This window comes from Penicillium cosmopolitanum (assembly GCF_028827165.1).
Source record: "Penicillium cosmopolitanum strain IBT 29677 chromosome Unknown utg000009l:1.0-9042332.0:1.0-9050551.0, whole genome shotgun sequence".
NCBI lineage: Eukaryota > Fungi > Ascomycota > Eurotiomycetes > Eurotiales > Aspergillaceae > Penicillium > Penicillium cosmopolitanum.
The window spans coordinates 5009974-5029836 of record NW_026622679.1 but is presented as its reverse complement, the minus strand read 5'-3'; the positions used below and the strand labels follow the sequence as shown (position 1 = coordinate 5029836).

The 19863-nt window shown below is 45.4% G+C and overlaps 9 protein-coding genes across 9 annotated transcripts; 4 read left to right on the top strand and 5 right to left on the bottom strand.

Moving 5' to 3' along the window:
* Nucleotides 1-2213: 2213 nt before the first annotated feature.
* Nucleotides 2214-2426, bottom strand: N7509_009952 (uncharacterized protein; the record flags this gene model as incomplete). The annotated part of the gene is made up of 1 exon (XM_056634589.1): nt 2214-2426. One exon carries the CDS (start codon nt 2424-2426, stop codon nt 2214-2216), a length of 213 nt encoding a protein of 70 aa, XP_056485209.1.
* A 1990-nt stretch (nt 2427-4416) lies between these two features.
* Nucleotides 4417-5338, top strand: N7509_009951 (uncharacterized protein; the record flags this gene model as incomplete). The annotated part of the gene is made up of 4 exons (XM_056634588.1): nt 4417-4579; nt 4757-4776; nt 4841-5174; nt 5247-5338. 4 exons carry the CDS (start codon nt 4417-4419, stop codon nt 5336-5338), a joined length of 609 nt encoding a protein of 202 aa, XP_056485208.1.
* Nucleotides 5339-6271: 933 nt separating this feature from the next.
* Nucleotides 6272-6880, bottom strand: N7509_009950 (acetyl-CoA synthetase-like protein; the record flags this gene model as incomplete). The annotated part of the gene is made up of 3 exons (XM_056634587.1): nt 6272-6625; nt 6705-6760; nt 6838-6880. 3 exons carry the CDS (start codon nt 6878-6880, stop codon nt 6272-6274), a joined length of 453 nt encoding a protein of 150 aa, XP_056485207.1.
* Nucleotides 6881-7075: 195 nt separating this feature from the next.
* On the bottom strand, nt 7076-8099 carry N7509_009949 (acetyl-CoA synthetase-like protein; the record flags this gene model as incomplete). The annotated part of the gene is made up of 4 exons (XM_056634586.1): nt 7076-7226; nt 7331-7665; nt 7806-7931; nt 7974-8099. The coding sequence occupies 4 exons, from the start codon at nt 8097-8099 to the stop codon at nt 7076-7078; spliced, it is 738 nt and encodes a 245-aa protein (XP_056485206.1).
* A 209-nt stretch (nt 8100-8308) lies between these two features.
* Nucleotides 8309-8569, bottom strand: N7509_009948 (acetyl-CoA synthetase-like protein; the record flags this gene model as incomplete). The annotated part of the gene is made up of 2 exons (XM_056634585.1): nt 8309-8513; nt 8538-8569. 2 exons carry the CDS (start codon nt 8567-8569, stop codon nt 8309-8311), a joined length of 237 nt encoding a protein of 78 aa, XP_056485205.1.
* Nucleotides 8570-9189: 620 nt separating this feature from the next.
* Nucleotides 9190-10086, top strand: N7509_009947 (uncharacterized protein; the record flags this gene model as incomplete). The annotated part of the gene is made up of 2 exons (XM_056634584.1): nt 9190-9227; nt 9291-10086. 2 exons carry the CDS (start codon nt 9190-9192, stop codon nt 10084-10086), a joined length of 834 nt encoding a protein of 277 aa, XP_056485204.1.
* Nucleotides 10087-10447: 361 nt separating this feature from the next.
* On the bottom strand, nt 10448-11511 carry N7509_009946 (ClpP/crotonase-like domain-containing protein; the record flags this gene model as incomplete). Its single annotated transcript, XM_056634583.1, has 4 exons — nt 10448-10497; nt 10572-11117; nt 11155-11407; nt 11449-11511. The coding sequence occupies 4 exons, from the start codon at nt 11509-11511 to the stop codon at nt 10448-10450; spliced, it is 912 nt and encodes a 303-aa protein (XP_056485203.1).
* A 4620-nt stretch (nt 11512-16131) lies between these two features.
* N7509_009945 (uncharacterized protein) lies at nt 16132-17770 on the top strand (the record flags this gene model as incomplete). The annotated part of the gene is made up of 2 exons (XM_056634582.1): nt 16132-17388; nt 17447-17770. The coding sequence occupies 2 exons, from the start codon at nt 16132-16134 to the stop codon at nt 17768-17770; spliced, it is 1581 nt and encodes a 526-aa protein (XP_056485202.1).
* Nucleotides 17771-18818: 1048 nt separating this feature from the next.
* On the top strand, nt 18819-19431 carry N7509_009944 (uncharacterized protein; the record flags this gene model as incomplete). Its single annotated transcript, XM_056634581.1, has 2 exons — nt 18819-19124; nt 19189-19431. The coding sequence occupies 2 exons, from the start codon at nt 18819-18821 to the stop codon at nt 19429-19431; spliced, it is 549 nt and encodes a 182-aa protein (XP_056485201.1).
* Between the last annotated feature and the right edge of the window lie 432 nt (nt 19432-19863).

The window sequence follows — 19863 nt, the reverse complement described above, 5'->3', positions numbered from 1 at the left end:
CGTGGGAGCCTTGCCGGCAACCCTTGTCTGATGTCTTTGATGACCCAGTTAGGTCCGTTCCTCTTGGAAATAGTTTCTAGGTTCTCACTTCTTGCGCGGCTTCCAAGCGAAGCACTTTTGCTTATCAAGGCGGCAGTTTGTACAGGGCATACCGCTTGAAGTGAGATCACATCTCACTTTACGTGCATGGCAGGAATCACAGGCTACCCGACCTCTTTTGCGCCGTGGATTGGGGAGTTCGGTGGGTGAAGAATCAAATGAGGCATTATGACTGTCACTCATGTTGGACCTTTGTGTGAAATTCGGATTTCTTTACCACCAGATAGTAGTTGACGGGACGTCAGGCCAAGATAAAGAAGTCGAGCTGAGTTGTGTAGGGGACGTTGAATGCATTTGCAGGGGGCGGGGCGGGGAAGAAACTCCGGAGTTCAGCCACCAGAACATGGGGGTGGGGAAAGAAACTCCATATCTCAGTCACCAGAACATAGATCCACGTGACATGGTGGTGGCGGGAGGTGGCGGACGATGGCAAACCCTGCAAAGAGATAATCGCAAATGGCAAACTTGAGGGAGTGGTAAAATACGACTAGCACCCTTCAGGATATGATTATTCAGCGAATATTCGATCTACCGATGGTTTAATAATAGACGCCCTGAATCCTCTCTTAGTTCTTCAACCAAACATCAACCAATCATTATCTCGATTGGGCTGTCCTAGTACTAGTCAGTACTCGTTTTTGGTAATTACTGTTAGGGTAGAAGGCCTGTCCATCAAGAACTCAAAAGCATATCCGGAATGGGCAAAACTCGGTAGGTCCAATTGTACAAGAACTGAATCTTAGGGGCCTCTCGCAATGCATGATGGGGTATCTATAAACTACCCCCCGCGATTAACTGCCCATTTGGGGGGTTTGGGTTTGGTGATACAACATCCAGATGATGATGATACACTATGCAGTCGGAAGGATGTCCCCGATGATCTGTATGTAACTTTTCGGGTCAACCAATCCACACTGCCAGAGGCATCGGTATGTAATTGGCTATCAGCTCCCGGGCCGAGGAAATACTCGGGCGGCTTACCGATAACCTTGGTCCGGAGCTCCCGAATCTTCCGAGGTTAGAATGAGGCGCTCTACTGAGAATCACTAAAAACACACCTCCCTTCACTATTTCCACACCCTTCCTACCGAATAGAGTAAAGCGTAATATACGTAATACTCAAATGGATACTCTATTCCCTCGATTTTTTCAAATCGTCAAATACACCGCCCACACACGTCCTAACATCTTCAATCTCGCTATCCTCCCTCCCCTGGAGAATCTTCAACGCCCAAAATCCTCATCAACTCAGTAGTCTAATTTGGGAAATACATGGTAATTGGATTTTATTGCAGAAATCACGGAATCTCACTAGTCCAGCTTAATTACTTGTCATCTTCGCTGGAATCCCTGGATATTGCCCGGGAATGCGCTTCTTACCCCACCCTCGCCGCCGACCTTCCTGTGTATCTTGTTGTTGACCTTGTCGATGACCTTGCTGCTGAAGGGTTATCCTCTGGAGTGCTGCATCCTGTTTCGAATCAACTATCTCGAATGATGACAGTATACGCCGTGCTGTTTGCTTGTCACCACAATTAACAACGTGGGGCTGTTGAACTAGCGCGATTTGATCGCTAAACTCATAATCCTCTATCCCAATGAGGTGCCAATGAGGATGAAAGTGGCGTAAAGAGAAAGATCTCTGCGCATCCCAGTGAAGCTTGATAAGGTGGATACACGGGAAGCCACTCGTTTTGACCGAATGACATTAGCAGCCCTCGAGGATTAGAGGCTTTTTGGGACTTGGTGGTAGATATCTTGCGAATAGTCCCATAACCCTCTTTATCGCATTAAGGAATACTCGTTGAAGGACCTTCTGTACCAACACTGGGGTTTCAATAACCTCATCTGTAAGCTTTCCCCGTATTCTCTTATATTATAGGTATACTGTTCGGTCAAAGGACATCATCGCCGTTAAGAGATCTCCTAAGGGACTAACGAGGTTGCGTTTAAGATACTAGTGGGCCGATTCGACTCTCGAGGTTGTAAGCTCGTCAAGATGGAGGTGTTTTGAGGTATAAGGTCGTAGGAACTGGCGCCCAGAATCAACTAGCCATTTGCTATTGATGTATTTATCAAAGTTAATAATATTCACTCACTCTAGGTATTTTAGCTTAGTCCAAAAAATCTTTGAATAAGGGCTCCGAGTAGCGCTGTTTGAATTGGCTCCATCGTTGGTCCTTATCCTCAATCGTGTTCGCCTGTAAAACCCGTAAAACCCTCTCCCAGCGCCGTAACATATCATCCCAGCATTTATCTGCCTCAAGTTGCATATCTTCGATAACTTCAACTGCGGCGATTGCGGATTGGATCTGCTGGGCAGGCATGCTTCTTGATATTTACATTGATATGCCAAAGGCAGAGCATAGAATCCGTCTCCGGGAATACATCGTGTATAGCATTGATATTTGCAATATCTTTATCCGTGAAGATTGTTGACGGTGACCCATCTCCGAGAGATTTTTTCTCGTATATCTCGCGGAGACACCGAAGGGCGAGTGTAACGATTCCTCCTGTTGGCTCGAAAGATTTGCAAAGCCAACATAGAACGCAAGTCCCATAAATTATTAGTAATAAGTATGTAATAGGTACGGAAGTAGAACTAAAGAGGAAAGGAAGAGAAATACCAGTAGATGTTGCGCCCACGATATCAAGAAAAGGCACCTTGAGGCGATTGGTCTTGAATGTACAATCCATCCCGAGGATATATGGATTATTCTTCAGCAAGCGGAGGCTTACTTTGCACATCCCAAATAGACAAGATAGACTATCATCCTCTCGAAGTTGATATCGGAGAACCCACTTCCTCTCGTTAGGGAGTTTGTGGAGGAGAGCTTGTATAGAGGAGCGTCCACCAAGATAATCCGTTACCATCTGAGCCTTTTTATTATAGAAGTCAGTTGCAGATAACCATTGAATACCACTTGCATAGAACCCTGCTATAATCTGCCTGGGTAGGATCCCTACATTTAGCCGGTCTGTAATCTCATTATCGAAATCCCTCATGACTTCTTGACGATGAGCTGGATGCACTGAGGCCGGAGAAGCAAGATGGTTATATGTTGCGATAGTAATCTCAAGCCTACAAGGATTCTCACCCCCTCTTAAAGCGAAGGACAGCACGAAATGGGCACTTAGTTACCCGTGATGAGGTCTTCCGTACCCGCGGTCGATCCTTCGGCCGACGGATAGTCCTACCCTGGTCGCAACAGAGATAGACCGTTGAATTCTATCGATTCTTCTTATCCTTCTTCAAGCGTTTAATGCTCACGGCGCAGCCATACTGCCGTCCCCATTAGTTAACATCGGATATATCAGCTTGGATAGAGACGAATTGTTCTTCGGTAGGAGGGGGAGGAAGGTCATCGATTATTTCTTCAGGAACAGGAGATGAGGATAGAAGATGAAGATTTCGAGGAACATGTTGAGTCTCGGTAAGTTGGTGGCTTCGGATAGGGAGATGAACCTCTTGGAGGCTATTTGTAGTAATATCCTCTGCATCTGCATTGGAGGATTCAGGTTCAAAAGCATTTGAGGCTAATAACTCATAAAGAGACATAAGAGTAGTGATTCATATATATCAATTCTCCTAATTATCATCTAGTAAGAGATCGCGCTTCTATGATTAATCTTTGATCGGGGTCGGCTATGAAGCTATTGCTGGATAGGTATATAAGCCTCACCGCTACAGAGGGAATAAGAGGGGTAGGTCTAGCGAGATTTGGTGATTTCTGCAATAAAATCCACTTATCATCTATTTTCTCAATTGATACTAATGGATTGATGAGGATTGTAGGCGTTGAGGATTCTCCAGGGGGGAGGATAGTGGGATTGAAGATGTTAGGACGTGTGTGGGCGGGGTATTTGACGATCGAAAAAATCGGGATAGAGTATTCATCCGAGTATTACGTATACTACGCTTTACTAGATATTCGGAATTAACGGTGTGGAAATAGTGAATGAGGGTGTGCTTTTAGTGATTCTCGCTGTACTGACTCTTGTTTAGGTCAAAGACTCTGTTTGGTGGTTTCTCCTTGGCGTTCTGGGCCCTCAAACCGATTGGCTTGAGATATTGAAATTGAGTTCAATGTGGTACGAGCTATGTCCAATCCTCCGTGGGGTAGTAGATGATCCGCCAGAACCACGTAATTCGTAAAATTAGGACAAGTAGTTAGAGTTGCCGTGATTAATATAAAGTTGGCACACGACCTCTACCTAATCCCTAGCAGATTATCTATCTTCTTCAATTCGTGAAGGACCCCCAAAAGTCAATACAATTATTCTAGATACCGTTTCTGTCTTACCCAATTCCACACGATGTCAGACTCCGTGACACCTGTTTCAAAGAATGCCTCCGACCACATTGAGCGTACCAGTACAGACGGCGGTCATCTAGACCACAATCCGTGCCCTAACGTTCCAGTGGTCAAACACACCTTTGCAAATACTGCGCCCCTAGGATTACTCTCCTTCGCTACTGGTAACATATTCCCTTTTCGTTTCACTGTAAGAAGTAAGCATTTACTGAGGCGGATTAAAGGTATATTTCTCATATCTATCATGGGACTTCACGTGCGTTCAATTCATACGTCGAATATACTCCTTGGAGTTTTGACGTTTTTTGGGGGGGTCTGCCAATTTATTTCCGGGCTTATAGAATTAATCACCGGCAATACAGTAAGTTTATGCTGTGATTTTGTGCTGGGAGGTTTTCTATATTTTCTAACTCTTATCGGAATAGTTTGGTGGTACCTTGTTCTGTGCATATGCCGCCTTTAACTTCGCCTACGCGATGATTTTCCTACCAGGAACAGGGATCATAGCTGCATATACCGATCCCACGACGGGAGAGATTTCAGGCGAGTTTGAACAAGCCGTGGGTGTGTTTCTTCTGGCATGGTTTATCTTGACAGTGATCATGTCTATTGGGGCGATGCGCTCTTCCTGGGTTTTATTTGTCGCCCTAGTCTTCTTGAGCCTTTGTTTGTTGCTTCTTGCCGTTGGGAACATGACTGGCAATACTGCAGCGCTAAAGGCTGGTGACTCGTTTGGCTTAATTGTGGCATTTCTTACCTGTGAGTCCGAATATGTTTCTGTTCCCCTTTGTCAATGCGAAGTCGGTAAAGCGGTACTAATCAACATCGCAGACTGGGCAGGGGCTGCCGGGCTGTGGGCAGGAAACACCACAGCTATCAATCTCCCTACCTTTGAGATGTACAAGGGTGGCCAAGCGGCCTAAGTCTAGATGATTGTCCGAGCTATACGCTATGTTGGAATGCGTTCAGGAATTAGCCTTGTTCTACCGCTGACTCCCTGCAAAAGATTACTATAACTGTGTACGTTCAGGTATTGCCCTGCAGGACTGGTTTACAGTCTTTTTGAATTGCAATTAGTCATTCTGATAAGGAGGTATAAAGTACGCTTTAACCAGGGGGTGATTCTTATTCCTAATCTCTAATATCTTTTTTGGCTGATCATCAGCACCCTACGCCCTATATATCTCCTCCATCAACAGAATCACAGGGAAGAGTTGCGATGTCAGAATTCAATTTTATGTTAGGCTTCAAAGAGTCGTTTGGGCGCGACGTAACTCCAAATCCCTTATGGAATATAGCCGTGCAGAGACATGTAACTGCGCAACTTCTAGCAGTGAGCCCTTTCCTAACCTTTCCACCAGTTATCTTTGCCTTCGTTATAGACCCAATACTTCTTGATCGTTGATTATTATTTAAATTTCCATCTTTCCCCCACCGTCCCACTTGATCTCTAACCTTATCAAATCATCGTATTGACCTGATAAAAAGACCCTTCTGGTTCTGATAGACCACTTGTGTACCTTTCCCGCCTGCTAAGTTCATCTTGCAGCTTAAGACAGCCAGTTGCACAGGCAGACAGGAACTTCCACTCTGATGAAATCATTCACGATTTACTGGGAGAATGGGATGTCATTGACCTGGGCTGATGGTTCTTTTGTGAATAGTAAATGAATTTGAGCATACGGTATATCTCAGTCATCGGCTCCCTACGCATAGTTTCTTGTATCCTATGGTAAGCCTGCAAACATTCAAATCGCAAGCCACCCCAAATCTTCCAATGGTCCAGTCACTGCTTCTAACGTGTTCCATAACATCATAAAGCATACGTTTTACCTGTTTGTTGAACAAGTTGCATCTCAAAACTGCCACTGCTGCAACCCCCAATTCGACATCAAAGGTGCCAAGATTGGTCCCAGTGATCTCATTGTCGCACTCGCCTCCTTCGCCCTCTGGGCATCGAGAGCCATCGACATCTCAGAATTCGTCTCATCAATAACCGCTCGATAGGAGCTCAGTAGTTTTAGAGCCGGCTTCTCAGCCACATTCACATTGAGCTCTGCAACCCACGCAGTAAACTCAACTGGCTCGACTTCGTATTTTTTCTGAATGGCCGGGATGAGTGATGACCACTGAGTGCTTTCGGGATTGGTGAGATGGAATACTGCCAGAGGAGATTGATTGATCTCTGTGTCGTGTTTGTTATACCTCAGCTATGATCGACGAGAGAGTATCCTGAATATCATGATTAGCAAAACAAAGCCTCGTAACGAATCTGGGCAACTCTCTTACAACTGGAACCCAATCAACAGCCATCGAGCTCAATCCGTTGGGGATTTTCCCCATCACTACGACGTGGTGATGATTGTCGGGAGCCAGTCATGAGCATTGTGTCGACTCCTCAGGCTATAGTCCACCAACCGACGAACGCCTTTGATGTGAGTGTCTTCGAATGACTCTCCAGGCATTGCGAATGGTTGTGTCAACCGATTCCAGCAGTTCAGGATATTTGTGTTCGTCCAGGCCGAGTCATGGTTCTCCAAAAAGAGGCCTGAAGAAACTCGACCTTAGCTGACCAGTTATCAGGATCCACATGTAATCCCTTCTCGTCCAAAAACTTTTCTATCAACTCTCGGCATCTGAGCGATTCAGACAATATACATTCAAATTGAGGGAATGCTGAGCAGGCTGTGCATTAGGAATGTTTCCAGGGGTGCCAGCCAGTAGCGCGGGTCAGTATCACGATCAAGGGCGAATTCGGTCCAACTTGAGAGAATATATATTGCAGTTGCAAGTAATATCAGATGCGCAATTCTCTACTAAGTGCTGGATTTTCTCCCCTCAGGGGATTTTAATCTGTATATTGCGTTCCATGTTTGCATAAATGACCTCAGTCAGATAATGCGCCGTTGGGTTACCGTAAATGGCCGGAGGGGGTAATAATACCTGGTTTTATCTCAGGTCGGCGCAGATGGATACCTCGCTCTAACACTCTGGGGACTTGGATGGTTATCAGAGAGTCCAACCCAATGCTATATAGGTCTTGATTAATGGGAATGCGAGGCTGCTCGACGATGCAGGTGATGGTCTGATGAGAATGTTCTGTGATGCTCGCTTGATCTAGAGTCTCTGGGAGAAAGTGCTCCGGATTCTTCAAGGGCAGTCTCATAAATCGCATTGATCTCCTTCTCGTAGGCTTGAAGCATGGAACGTCGCTGGATTGTGCCTTTCGGGATTTCTTGAATGGCTTGGACTCTTGAGGCAATCCTAATCTTGCTCTTCATTATTCGGTCATGGGCGGCGATGGTCTGGTTTGCGATCTATGCTATCTGCCAGATGTATTCTATGAAAAGCTTCTGAGTCCATCTCCGGCATGTTTAGGTTCGGCTCTACCAGTAGACCAGCCTGAAATCGGGATTGGTTAACAACCACCACTTTTGAGATGAGTGGGTGCCCCTCTATGAAGGGTGCCCCTCTATGATTATTTCCATTGTGAGCGGATTGAATTTCTCTCCGTTGCTCAGGACAATCATGTCATATTGCTAAAAATAGAATATCCACAAGCAGAGGTTTGTAGGATGCCGGATGCCGGACGTAAAGATCGTTGGTTCGATTGACGTTTATGTCAGGAAGAGAATGGAAGATGCTGCGAAAATCCCGCGAATGGATGTTCCGCGAAATAATCATTCATATAGGCTATTGCCAGGACATCTGGATGCTCTATGATGGGTTCCACTCAAAGTAACTCCAGTTGGCTTCATCTTCCGGCACTAGCGAGGGGATCTAGCTAGTCTTATGGTGTGTTTTGCGCAGTCGATCGCCTGTCTCCTGTGGCAAAGGAGTACTAGCACCCCCGAAATATACGAATTTGTTTAGGCATTCAATGGACTCTAGCGCTATCTCAGAATGGCGAGAACTGATGGAGGGTAGAGCGCACCCGTTGGGCAAGTAAATTGCGCGAGTAATTGCATGAGTTCGATCAGATGTTCCACCGACAGTGGCTCATCAGGGAAGATAACAACAGGAACGCCATGGAAGATGGAGAATACAAAGGATATGAACCCCATCAAGTAGAAAAGGATGTTGTACGAGGACCCGATCCTGGTTGATCATGTAGAAGAACACGCTTGGCCGGCATCCTGTGCCATAGCATCCATGGTCGTAAAAAAGCCATTTTGAAGGGGGATAGGCTTTGGTATACCTGCAGAAACTGGAAATATTGAAACTACTGTTCGTTCCCGAATTGGATGAAATAGGTCGTTTCATCTTCAAGGTCGGCATAGGACTTTGTAGAGTAGTATGAACGCATCCCACTCTCACACTCAAGCATCCGTGTCAACGCGGAGCCCGCAATAAGCAATGCAGCAGCATGGGCATGGGCCCTACTCACCTTAGATACTGAGTGTTCTCTTTCTATAAAAGTGGCATGGTGCATGACTAAGTTCCGACAGCTCAATTGGACCAAGATAGATTTTTGACCAGGGAGAAACACGTGAAATATCATGCCACGCAAGAAGTCGCCGACCGACAGAGGGAGAAGGGAGGTCACGTTGACATGGGAGACATTTCGGTGGCGAGCTCCTACCAATCGCCGCGTAATGAACTTCGGGCATCACATCACCTCGCCTCCTCAGAGCCGAGGAGGTCGCAGCAGTTTTACCGAGCTTGCCTACCCGATAGCCGAGACTATTCCCTTTTAAAGCAAGCATACGAGATATGTATACTTCTATAACGTCACCTGTTTTGCTGTGGTTGTTATTAAGTTAAAAAAAAGAAAATGAGAGTGCAAGATAGAACATTCATTGTCTCCGGCGGGTGGGTGTGATCACACAAACATCATTAAAACCGGCTCAAGGTCACTAATATTGTTACATTCAGATCCTCCGGACTGGGCCTGGCAACTACCACAGCCTTGGCTCACAATGGGGCATACGTTGCGGTCTTTGATATTTCTGAACCTGCCAAAGCCATCGTGGAAGAACTCCCACCCAATTGGGTGAAATTCTACCAAGTAAACATTGCATCCACGACAAGTGTTGCAGACGCAGTGCAAGATACTGTCAAATGGAGTAAGGAGACGAACGCCCCCTTGGGAGGCACAGTTTGCTGCGCGGGAGTTCTTGCCCCGGGGAAGGTGACTTATACTCTTCTCGTCCTCAACCTCAGCAGAGGGACGCTGTCTGACAAGCAACAGATAATCAACTCTTCTTTCGAGCCGTTGGCTCTTGCAACCATCCAAAATGCCATCAACATCAATCTTGTCGGGACCCTTAATCTTATCCGTCTACTGGTCTCCCAGATTGCCCAGTTACCAGAATCAGTCGACCCGGAGAACGAATCCGAACGAGGGGTCGTCATCATGGTGTCTTCAGCTGCGGCTTACGATGGACAGCCGGGCCAAGTGGCATATTCAGCTACGAAAGGGGCCATCCGGTCACTGACGCTACCCTTGGCGCGAGATCTGAGTCGTTACGGGATCAGAGCCGTCTCTGTTGCTCCCAATATGTTCTCCACTGCTATGACCGCGAAGGGGACAATGCCTGAAAAGGCACGCCACGCGATCGAGCGCCATTTTGAATGGCCGGAACGAGCGGGGGAAGCCCGACGAATTCTCAGAGTTTGTTCTAGAAATATGTCGGAACCGGATGCTGAATGGATGTTGTTTGAGAATTGACGGGGCAATGAGGTTACCTTCTAAGTTTTGATCCCGGCCTCATAGACCTAGAGGGTTATCTAGTACCCGGTAATAGAGTTGATTTGGAAGTCTGTATACCCGTTTGTAGGTCTTGCTCAAGGGAAATAAAGAGAAATTGTTGTAGCCGTTAAGGATCGCTAAACGCAGTTGGAACTGCGCTAAGAGAGGTCTATTTTTATCAGTGTTTAGACGTTTTCAACTTTGATCCAATACTGCCGCCAAAACTGCCGTGAGCTGCTAATGCTTGACACATACGCCGTCACTCTACGATTTAAAACCATAAATAGCCATTCAAAGGAAAAGAGGGATCGAAAAACACTTGGCAGTGAATAAGTTGTATCTATAAGTGGGACCAGACTGGCTTTTTCTTGGCCGCGAAGGCGGCCATTCCTGTAGACATGATCAGCAACTGCGCAGGGTTTATACTTGATCCACGGCCCTTATTATGGACAGGGCTGACGTACCGATCTTTTGGTCCGCTGTTCCAAAAAGCCCGTGGAAGAGTCGTCGTTCGTACTCCGTGCCCTCTCTGAGCGGCAATTCCTGGCTCTTACCGACCACCTCCTTGGCTGCCAGCACCGCAACCTGGCCGTAGCTGGCGATTTTCTCCGCCGTCTTGATCGCAGCAACGAGCAATTCTTCTCTCCCACCGTCGACCACTTTGGCCGCGACTCCCCACTCCCCTGCCTCCTTGCCGGTGAAATTGTCGCCTGTTAGGATCAACTCCATCGCCTTGCTCTTTCCAACGATTCTCGTCAGACGCTGCGTGCCTCCAGAACCGGGAATAATCCCCAACTTGATCTCCGGCAGACCAAATGTTGCATCGGAGGTACAATAGAGGATGTCCGCCATGAGCGCGAGCTCGAAGCCTCCACCCAACGCGTAGCCTTTGACTGCCGCAATGACAGGCTTCCGGATGTTGTTCGCGAGGTGCGACCACAAGGCAACGATATTTTGCGAATATGCGCCCGAGAACGTCAACTCCGCTATCTCCTTTACGTCCGCGCCGGCTACAGTTGGACATGCAGGGGCACCAGATCAGCCCACCGTACTGGACGACTTTGATGCCCATTTTGGGGTTGGAGGGAGTGTCAAGCATACCAGCGAAAGCCTTCTCACTACCGGTTAAGATCATCGCACCAATACTCTTGCTTTTATCGAAGCGAGACAGCGCGTCGTTGAGTTCAGTAACCAGCGCATCGCAGAGAGCATTCAGCGCTTGCGGTCGGTTAAGGACAACTGCGATCGGTGGTGAGCGAGGATCTTTACTACCATCTGGCACGTCTGGTCCACGATCCGCCTGACGAATAACAATGGAACTGGTAACCTACTCAAGCCTACCCCAGGACTCGGAGTTGAGCAAATGATGTGCTCGTACACTGGCAGTACAGTTGACGACGCCATTAGAAGCTTATTCACTGCTAGCACTGGGCACAGGAAATGACGAGAATTGGGGCGGCGTAGCGACCTCTCTTTTTGGTTTGCTTGAGAACAGAGTGAAACCAATCAGCTCGCCCTGTAAACCATGCAGACGGATGACATGGAAACTAGAGGGGATTGTAGGAAACTCAGTCAAACCGGAGTAGCGGTCCCAGCGCGACCGAACAGAAGAGCGCAATAGCAGGGAATGATATCTCCGCCTTCCTGTCCACGTTTTCTTCTCCGCAATCCCCACAGCGAGTGGTGACCTCGGGAAGGCTTGCCGCGGCTCATCTTCGGTAATTTTTAGGTTGGTTGGAGCGTCGGTTTTGATGGTATTGTTCGGTAACCCTCGGTCCTGTCTTCACTGACTTTATGCGCAAACGGCTTCGCGTTGCTAAAATAGTCAATACAATTCTTTATTCCTAATAATTTGATGCGGAAGGAGTGATATTGATGGCATTCATCATGAAGGGTCCAATACTGGTGTAAAAAAGGATTCATCATGATAAGTCGGCAAATTATCCATCCAGTTTAGGCCAAGCTTGGCAAGCTGGGCAAAATCATGCTTGCCACGGCACTGGGACATTCACCATTCCAAAAATATTTGGAACAGGCTTTCTTTTCTGCCAACAGAACTACGGAACATCAAGGATAGAGAGACTACCAATAATAGAGGTCAGTAATGGCCAAATCCGTAAGGAAATTGGAGGAATCCTCAATTATTAGGGTGTTTGTCACGCAACGCGCACGAGTAGGGCTCCGAAAGGAATATGATTATTCGTGAATAATCATGAATATTTGCAATATGAATAATATGTATTGAATAATATGAATATGAATAAGCCCTGTATTCATATTTGCGATATTCATGAATAAATGAATAATTTATATATATTTATATAATAAAATACCATATATAACCATCTATTTTATTATATCCCAATACATCAACTAAGCTTATATAATCTGGTCCATAACAAGTTATATACAAGACTTTAGCTCTGCATCAATGAATTTATATGTATGTACCACTCTAAACTTATATATAATACTGCCCTCTCAATAGTATTAACCATCGTATAGTCTCTGTGTTGAGACAGTGTCTTCAGAGGCCTAAGATATCTCTAGCGTTGCTAAACTTGTATTTAATCCTAACCTCTGCAGAAGTAATAGATAGATAATCATGAGCAGCTTTGGCCATAAGTAGGAAATTAAATACGTTCGCCTTCTACTACTTTAGGACCTATTCTGTATCTATATTACTAATTATATAGTGGGACTAGTTGACTGGCGGGGAATCTAAATACTTATTAATATCCGACAAAGGAGCCTCTTTAGATAGCTAGACTTTGTATAGAGTTCTCTACATTGTTTCTGACATCTCCAGCAGACGTAGATGGTTAATCTTACGTAAAACAAATGGCTCCGGGGGATATTCCTTTTTTAAGAAATCCCGTACTTAAAAAACGAGAAGCCTAGAATGCTATTCGCTTATATGAGATATAATCAAAGACGACTTAATGCGCAGATCTAGTACAGAAGCTATATAGTAAAGAAGGTTATTGTTTATTTTTTCTAGCAAACTTATTCATCTTCTGAATCTCTCCTTCTACTGTATTACGAATTTTAATGTTTATATCTTTAAAATCCCCCTCCGTATTTCGAACGTTATTTAATAAGTCGTCTAAGCTCTAGTAAATTCGTAGGCTTTCTATAATTATTAGATAAGACTTTGAAACAGAATTTATATAATCCTAGAACAGCTTAAAGATCTTAGCTACTTACTAAAGTATCGACTATTCGTCACTAGTAAGCTAAAGAACTTAAACTTCTGGATATATCTGAACAAATTTTCCGAGCTGAGTTTATAGCCGAAGGGCATCCTAAATTATGATATAAGTCGAATTTTATCGGGTATTAACGTTATAACTGACTTATTTACTGGGTAATACTTCTTTCTCATCTTAGCAATGCTGTAGGCTACAGATAATCTATAGCGTTAGGAGCCGGACTTTTATAATTATACCTTTTATACTGTAAAAGGAGTTGAATACTATACTAGAATAAATAGCTATATCGTTAAGTATCGTCTTTGCTTTATAAGCTAAGCTAGCCCTTAAAGAAGCTAATACATCTCTACAAATCAGATTAAGGGTATAGGTAACAGAAAGAAATAAAGCTCTGTCGTCTATAGAACTGTATAAGAGGCCTAATACGAAAGCGGTCTTCTTTATTATTATACTTCTTAAGGAGCTAATCATACAGGCTATTGTAGAGTATCCTATTATTTTCTTTATTGTACCCTATAATAGTCAGAAGCTTTAGCGCAATATCTAGTTTATTAAGCATCTTTAATATAACTTCCGCCAGATTCTCTCTAGAATATAGTCTATTGATTTCAGTAGACTTAAGAAGTTTATCTTACTTTATAAACTTAGGAGAGATCTAATGGCTAATAATACCTATAATCGTAATCTGATTTTCCGATGTCTAAATATTAAGGGATAAGATAAGTATCCGGCTGCTCCTTGTAAGCTTCTCTTTTACAGAAGCCCTACTTAAATAGAATTCCTCCTTGATTCGGTTAAAGAGGGTATCAGCAGTCTTAATAGACAAAGTAGTCCCTGTTGCTTTAATAAGTACCCTAAAGCGCAGATACTCTACTACTGTAAAAGGTTGTCTTATTTGAATAACCTATTAGACTAGCATTTCTTCAACACTATATATCTTTCTCAGGGACTCCAAGAACCGGTCGAGGCTTCCTTTAACCACAGGTAAGAATATAGAGTTAGCCCCCGACTTAATACGATGCTTGGTCTAGAGATATATTAACAAATTCGAAGTAGAACTATAGCGCGCTGAATCTCTAGAGGACCAGCTGCAATGTTTACAAATTAGCAGTTAGACTTTTCTTAGTGGGCCACCCTGCCGACATTAAGTATTATCCAGATCTATAGTCTAAATGTGCTCAATACTCTAACTAGAATATACCTTGGGCTTTTGTCTTTTATACGGGTGCGGACTACTCGTATTGCTCCTGCTTTCTGAAAAGACAGGATTAAGCAGAGAGGGCGAGGAGCTAAGTAAAGAGTAAGACTGCTTCGATTAAGGCGTGTCTTCTAGGACCCTAGATAGAGAGGGCCCAGGAGAGTAAGGGCGTCCTGTTTCACAGGTAGATTCCTCAGATTGCTGTAAAGGCAAAGAAACCAGGCCATTGTGTAGAGCATTATAGTCCCGATGTGGAAGACTGTGTGTCCTCCGCATGGGCAGATTGGGTGTAGATGCCATGCTACTATTTCCTAGTATCAGTATATCAAAGTGGTATCGATAGTGGTATATAACATACCTTAAGCTATCTGGGCTGGGGTTAGAAACTGATAGGTGCTTGAAGATAGGATGATCGTTGACATACCTATTCATGTTCACGCTTTATATGCCCTTCTTGACGTGGAAAGTTGATAGGTCTCTTTTGTGTTTTCTGCAACGCGATATCGATTATTTTTGTTGAACGTAAACAAAATGCAGCTAGGGTCGTCTGAGGCTTAGGATTGTGAGGCAAACGCGTTTTTACGTGCCATTTCTCAGGACTATTATACGGACAAAGTTTGAAAAGAATCGAACTTGAATGAGGAGGGTGAGCAGATCTATTTAATTTATTGCCCAGGTTTATTCGTAATTGCGTTTTTAGATATACATAATCTTCACGGATCTTTGTGGTCGGTGTTAAGTTTCTATGAATAGGCACTTACAAATGCGTATCATATCTTAAAAAGATCAACTACGGTACATTACAACGTTCAGAACCTATACGAGCGGGTTGTAACTTCCAACGTATATTCGCAACGGAGATTCACAGTCCAGCGGTGCTGATGAAGTGATGGCATTGTGAAATCGACCTCTAAGCACATTTCGGTAATACGATAACCGCTGTACCGGACAAAGTATTAATGCGGCGAAATTTCACGATTTCAATAATATGAATGCGAATATGAATAAGGCGTGTATTCGCATTCCTTATTCCTTTCGGAGCCCTACGCACGAGGGCAAAGGGGAGTGGATAGCTTGGCAGACGGAATGGAAAGGGCGGTTTGCTCCGTACGGAGTACTCCATTCGAAATACTTTTGAACAGTCACTCTGCAAAGGAAATCTGGGTTTCACTGCAACCAATCGGTTGCTAGCGGTAAGTCACTGCTGCTGCCCTCGAAGACTCCCCAGATCCTACTCAGCGAACTATAATAGAGTAACTTAACGTGACGCAAGCCTTCCTTCGCTGAGCCAACTAATCAGTAAAACGGGTGACTGGAGTGGGGCTGCCGGGGCCGAACCGAGGCGAACTCGGTCCGACTAAAACGCCGGTAGCTAAAATTAAAAGGCGCTAGTGTCGCTTTCGCGGGGCAATAAGGTTTTGTTTAACTGCTAGCCTCGAGAATCCGCCGAGGTACTTTTGTTTTGAGTGACTTTTTAGGTAGTCTCCAGAACATTCAAAATGACGGACTGAACCCTGGCGGAATAAATGAAGGTCGCCACCGACTACGATCGAGGAGATGTTTTATTATCTTCTCATCATTCCATTGGCTTACCTACTTCATCAGTGGATATCAATGAGCGATCTTACCTTCACTACGGAACATGCGCTTTGTTCGCCATCAACGTTTAGTCCTCCACCAGTTTTCGGTGCTGAGATTACCTCCATCAAAACACATTTGGTTTCCAATTTCACGGCAATTGTACCGGCTGAACTGCTCGTCAACACGCCTACTGCGAATGCAACCGACGTGAACTTTTGCAATGTTACAGTTTCCTACACCCACCCGGGTCAAGGGGACAACATCAGCGTTACGGCTTGGTTGCCGATTGACTCGTGGAACGAGCGGATGGAAGGAGTTGGCGGCGGAGGATGGGTTGCTGGTGGGCCTATCAGCCAACTGGCCTACCCAGAACTCATCAGTGCTATCAGTTCTGGCTACGCCGGCGTTACAACTGATGCGGGCTTGAATGTCGGGGTGGATGTATCTGCCAGCGCATGGGCGCTTCTCGGTCCCGGCAACGTAAATCTTTATAATCTGCAGAATCTAGCTTCTCGCTCGCTACACGACCAAGCAGTCATTGGGAAAAGCCTCATTAAGGACTTTTACGGCAGACCGCCAAAGAAGTCGTACTGGAACGGTTGCTCCCAGGGCGGCCGTCAAGGCTTGATGCTCGCACAACGATATCCTGACTTGTATGACGGCATTGCTGCTGCTGCTCCAGCCATTAACTGGAATGCCTTTTTCACCGCCATGTATTGGCCTCAACTCATTATGAACTTGGCTGGGAAATATCCTCACGGATGCGAGCTGGATGCAATCACTGCGGCAGCAGTATCCGCGTGCGATGCTTTGGATGGCGTTCTAGATGGTGTAATCTCGAATACAGATGCATGCATTTTTGACCCCTTCACAGCTGTCGGCACCGTCTTTGACTGCTCCTCTACAAATACGACAATGCAGATCAGTCACATGGCAGCAGTAGTAGCCAATGCTACGTGGTCAGGCCCACAAACTGCCAAAGGAAACTTCCTCTGGTATGGGCCTTACCGAGGGTCAGATCTTTCAGGCAGTTCTACCGATTTGGGCCTTGCTGGGACACAATGCACTGGCGAAGTTTGCGTTGGGGCTCCACTCTATCTTGGCACAGAGTGGATGACACTATTCATTGAAAAGAACCCAGATTTCAATCTCACCAGCATCTCCCGTGAACAGTACGACGAAATTTTTCACGCTGGAAGGCAAGAGTTTGCTAGCATCATCGAGACAGCCGAACCAGATCTTTCGCAATTCAAGTCTCACGGGGGTAAGATCCTAACCTTCCATGGCCTAGTAAGTAACTTATTATCTATCGTCTCCACTCCACTACAGCAAGAAGCTAATTATATAGGCTGATCCCGTCATCCCTCCCAGAGGCACGGAGCGTTACTATAATGCTGTCAGGGCATTAGACTCTGATATCCATGATTTCTATCGATTGTTCCTTGCCCCCGGAGTAGCGCACTGTATTGGGGGGGTTGGTGGTCAACCTCATACAGTCCTAGAGGCCTTAGTGGAATGGGTTGAAAATGGCACTGCTCCTGAAACGCTACCCGTTAGCTTCACTAGCGCCAAAGGTCTCACCTACAACCAAATCCTCTGCCCATATCCACAGAAGTCAGTCCACATCCGAGGCAGTGACCCGACTTTGGCAAAGAGTTACCTCTGTATCTAACTTTCTGGTTCCTGTGGCCTGTGGCATCGATCCAACCGCCCTCTTGGTCATGTCTTCTCTCTTGTCTCATTTCTGCTCCTGCTTTCTCTCTACGGAGTTCCAGAATTGCCATCTATAGCGGGAGAACTGTCTGATATCCTGTCACATGCCCCTCGCCTTGTTGCTTAGTTATTGCATAAACCAGCAAGACTTCTTGTCGAACGCACGATAATTACCGCTAGGACTTCATTTATTCAGTATCCGCTTGGTCATTCAATATTCCGCAACTTCATAATTTAGTTAGATTTTTACCCCTTTGTTTGATGTATTTAGTCAAGCATCTTACTAGATTAGAATAATCAGAACTCTATACAAGAAGGCACGCAGCAAAGGTTCGGTGCAAGTCAATACATGGACCGCATCTCCGACACTTCTTTATAGCTAGCCTAAGATAGAAGAATATCAAGAATATATTTTTATAAGTTATAACCTCTCTGGTTTAATTATCTTACTTTTAATATCCCTCAACAGATAGCCCGAGTTTGTCCGACGTGAAGGACCGACACTGGGACCTGGAAGGAGGAATAGCGAGCATTATGTTCTTAGTCTTCTAGATTCTGTGATAGAGCGACCTTGGGTCATTATTGAAGAATTCAGCACTCTGACCAGTTGCGCTTGTCCATCATTGTTATCAGCGAATGGAACTCTATCAGGTATTTGCTGTAGGATCTCACTTCCTACTTGCCCTGTATCCTATAATTTCAACGATTATGTGTAATTTCTAAACCAGGTTATCCGGGTTTGACCACCCAAAACGATACAGTTCTCTGAAGCTGCAGCATTAATTATCATGACTGATTGCCAGCCTTTAAGTTCAGACAACCTTCAAACTTCAAGTATTAGAGCCGACGAAGGTCAACATCCTGCCTGGTAGATGAACATGATTCGGACGCAGACACCATTCGGATGAGCTCACCTGAGCTCTGGGACGGAGTGAATGTGGAGAATCTCTCTGTTATACCTAACAGCCTATTACTCTCGGAATGCGACGTGGTCAGGCCCCCGGGCTATGAATGGTGATGTCTTATGGTACGGACCTCGCATGGGGGCAGATCTGACCGGCAGCTTGGGGCTTGCTGCGACAAAATGTGCTGACGATGTTGGTGTTGGGGCACCGCTTTATCTCGGAACGGAATGGATGACGTTATTTATTAAAAAACACCCCGATTTCAATCTTACGAGAATTTCCAACCAGCAATATGAGGAGATTGTCTACGCTGGATGGCAAGAGTTTGCTAACACTATCGACACAACTGACGCTGATTTCTCAAGGTTCAAAGAGCGCTGTGGTAAGATCCTAACGTTTCATGGTCTTGTACGTAGTTTGCTTTCCATACCGGTCTCCAACTAACAGGGAGAAGCTAACGATATATGTATAGGCCGATCCCGTCATCCCAGCGCAAGGCTCAGAACACTACTATGACAGTGTGGCAGCATTAGACCCCGGGATGAATGATTTCTACCGCCTTTTTTTTGCGCCTGGAGTGGCGCACTGCTTTGGTGGCCCTGGAGGTCAGCCCTATACGGTCCTAGATGCGCTAGTCGAATGGGTTGAGAATGGCACTGCCCCTGACACTCTTACAGTTAGCTTTATAAGTGCCGCTGGGATGACATATTATTAAATCCTCTGTCAATACCCATTAAAGGCTTTATGTAGTCAAGGAAGCGACCCGACTTTGGCAGAGAGCTTTTACTGCGGTAGGAGTTTGATGGAGAGTTCCTCTCCCTCTGGCGGAAGATTCCGCAGTTTCGTCCAGGACCAGCGCTTGCTGGATGTTTCCATTTGAGGCCTATATTAGACCTCTCCTTTGCCTTCTGGGTATAAAAAGTGCTCTAGAAGATACGTTGTAGCTTCTAGAGACTAATGGCAATATTCCTAGGAGCTTTGCTATAGTCCTAGGAGTAATTTACAGTGTTCCTAGGACATATTTGGCTCTAGGAGCTAATCTGAAAGGTTCTAGGAACGGTGGTTAATGGCCCTAGGAGCTTTGACTATTGCTCCTGGGAGAATATATTATGCTATAAGATACTGTACGCTGTGAGTCTAGGTGGAT